This window comes from Dipodomys merriami, unplaced genomic scaffold, assembly GCF_024711535.1.
Source record: "Dipodomys merriami isolate MVZ:Mamm:240054 unplaced genomic scaffold, mDipMer1.0.p SCAF_954, whole genome shotgun sequence".
NCBI classification, from domain to species: domain Eukaryota; kingdom Metazoa; phylum Chordata; class Mammalia; order Rodentia; family Heteromyidae; genus Dipodomys; species Dipodomys merriami.
This window is the reverse complement of record NW_027206573.1, coordinates 329556-331807: the sequence shown is the minus strand read 5'-3', so window position 1 is coordinate 331807 and position 2252 is coordinate 329556. Positions and strand designations below refer to the sequence as shown.

Sequence of the window (2252 nt, the reverse complement as noted above, 5' to 3'; positions counted from 1 at the left end):
GGGCCCTGACAACTGCACAGGCCCATATGGATGTCCTTGTGTCTCATTCCACCTCAGCCCCTTCAATGCAGCCTGCAATGCTCTTTCTCCCTGGCATAGACAATCAGCTCTCCTCACTCTTGCTTCTAAGCCCCATGTTGCTTCCTCCCAATATGAATGACATTTCCATGTACTGCTGGCTCCTGGATTCTGTTAAAAAATTCCAACATAATCTTCCTTTCTATGGTTCTACTCGTTCTACTTGGGCCCAATATCTTTAACACAGCTGTTAAACAATGTTCTCTTCATATACTATAAGAGACCACCAAGTGAAAGGAACATATGTAGGTTTAGGCAACTCAGTAGGCTTCAGCATAACCCACATTTATATTTCATTTCAAGGAGAATCTCTGATTCAAACCCAGTAGCTTTGGTTAAGATGTTTAAAACCCAGAAGGAATATGAAGACCTCAATAATGGGCATTATAAATTATACACACCCCTAGGATGGTGGAAAAGATTGGTCAGGTTTGAAGAGAAGAAAATATCTTGCTTTTATGTATCTGCTGATGCAAGAAATTCAGAGACATAGGAGAAAACAAGGCTGTGCTGCACAGTTCACAAGTTTTTAACTATTTTCTAATCAATGTAATCGCTCTACATTCTTATTTCACCTCTAAGGTTTGCATTGCAGGACAGCAGTGTTGACAAATTGCCACATAAAGATCATCAGTGAACCAGAGCAATTCCCAAAGTTCCTTCTCTGGATAACAAAGGCATGTGCCAAATGAGTGTTATACAAACGTCTATAAATTTCTGGAACTAACCTTTTAGTGGACAGGTCTTGTCTTAGATAAAGAAATAAAAAGGAAAGAGACTTTTATCTTCAATGAGATCAGTGGTCTGCTCCACCCACAGGAAAGAAATGTGCTGATTCTCTTCTATGGCTACAATGCAGTCTGTTGCCTGACCTAAGTCTCCTGAGACTCCAAATGTGTAGACCTACTGAGATGAGGCAGCTGTACAGTTATGTTTAACCTTGTCCAGATGCTGATGATTTGCATGTGCCAACAGCACAGCCCACTGCCCTCAGGACTTCTTCATAGGCTGCTCATAGTCGGTATAGCAGTCTGTCCCAGTCAGCACACAACATGGACATGAGGATCCCTGCTCAGCTCCTGGGGCTCTTGCTGCTCTGGCTCCCAGGTAAGGATAAAGAATATTGGGCATTAAAATTCCTCAGTGTGATCCATGATGCTTTACTCTTCAGGAGAGCCTCCTTATAGTTCGGGTAATAATGTGGATATTTGTTTCATGTTTCCCCTGCCAGATGCGAGGTGTGGCATCCAGATGACCCAGTCCCCATCCACCTTGTCTGCATCTGTAGGAGGCACAGCCACCATTACTTGCAGAGCCAGTGGAAACATTTATGGCTATTTAGCCTGGTACCAGCAGAAACTAGGGAAAGCCCCTAAACTCCTGATCTATGATAGTAGAACTTTGGCATCTGATGTGCCATCCAGGTTCAGTGGCAGTGGGTATGGAACAGAGTTCACTCTCACCATCAGCAGCCTGCAGCCTGAAGATGTTGCCACTTATTACTGTCAAAATTATTATGGTTACTCTCCCACAGTGATATAAGCCATGACAAAAACCTCCCAGGTTAGCAGAAGTGAGAGTCTGGGCTGCCCCAGCTGCTCCTCCTGGTGCCTCCACCTGCTGACAGAGCTGCTCATATATAGACAATATAGACTTGAAGAGTGTGAATTGTGTCAACACCTGAGATTCATAAAACAATAACACAAGTAATAGATATTTTAAGCAGCAATGGTTTTGTGTTATTGTTATTGCAGTCTTGGGGCTTGAGTTCTTTTGTTCAAGGTTAGCACTCCAACATATTGAGCCACAGTTCCATTTCTGGTGTTCTGGTGGTTAATTGAAGCTAAGAGTCTCACAAAGTTTCCTGCCCAGGCCAACTTTGAACTAGAACCATGAGATGTCAGTTTCCAGAATAGCTAGTATTATATGTATGAGCTACCATCAGGAATTGTTTATAATACAAAGAACAGATTAATTGTTTCAGATTTAGTCATTACTTCTCTGATATCTATTGTATTAACATATTTTAGCAGTATCTATTAATAAAATTCTGGGATTCTCCACATACATCTATTATGTACATTGATCACGTCCTTCTACTTTGCCCTGTGCTCACTCACTTGCCTCCTGAACTGGAGCCCTTTTCAGGCCCACATAATTACTCTTCTATTTTA

General features: G+C 42.1%; 1 gene segment (V, D, J or C); it reads left to right on the top strand.

Annotated features, from left to right (window-relative positions):
• Positions 1-1028: 1028 nt before the first annotated feature.
• LOC138821904 (immunoglobulin kappa variable 1-27-like) lies at positions 1029-1620 on the top strand. The segment is given in 2 exon segments: positions 1029-1185; positions 1310-1620. Coding segments are annotated over 2 exon segments (366 nt in total).
• Positions 1621-2252: the final 632 nt, after the last annotated feature.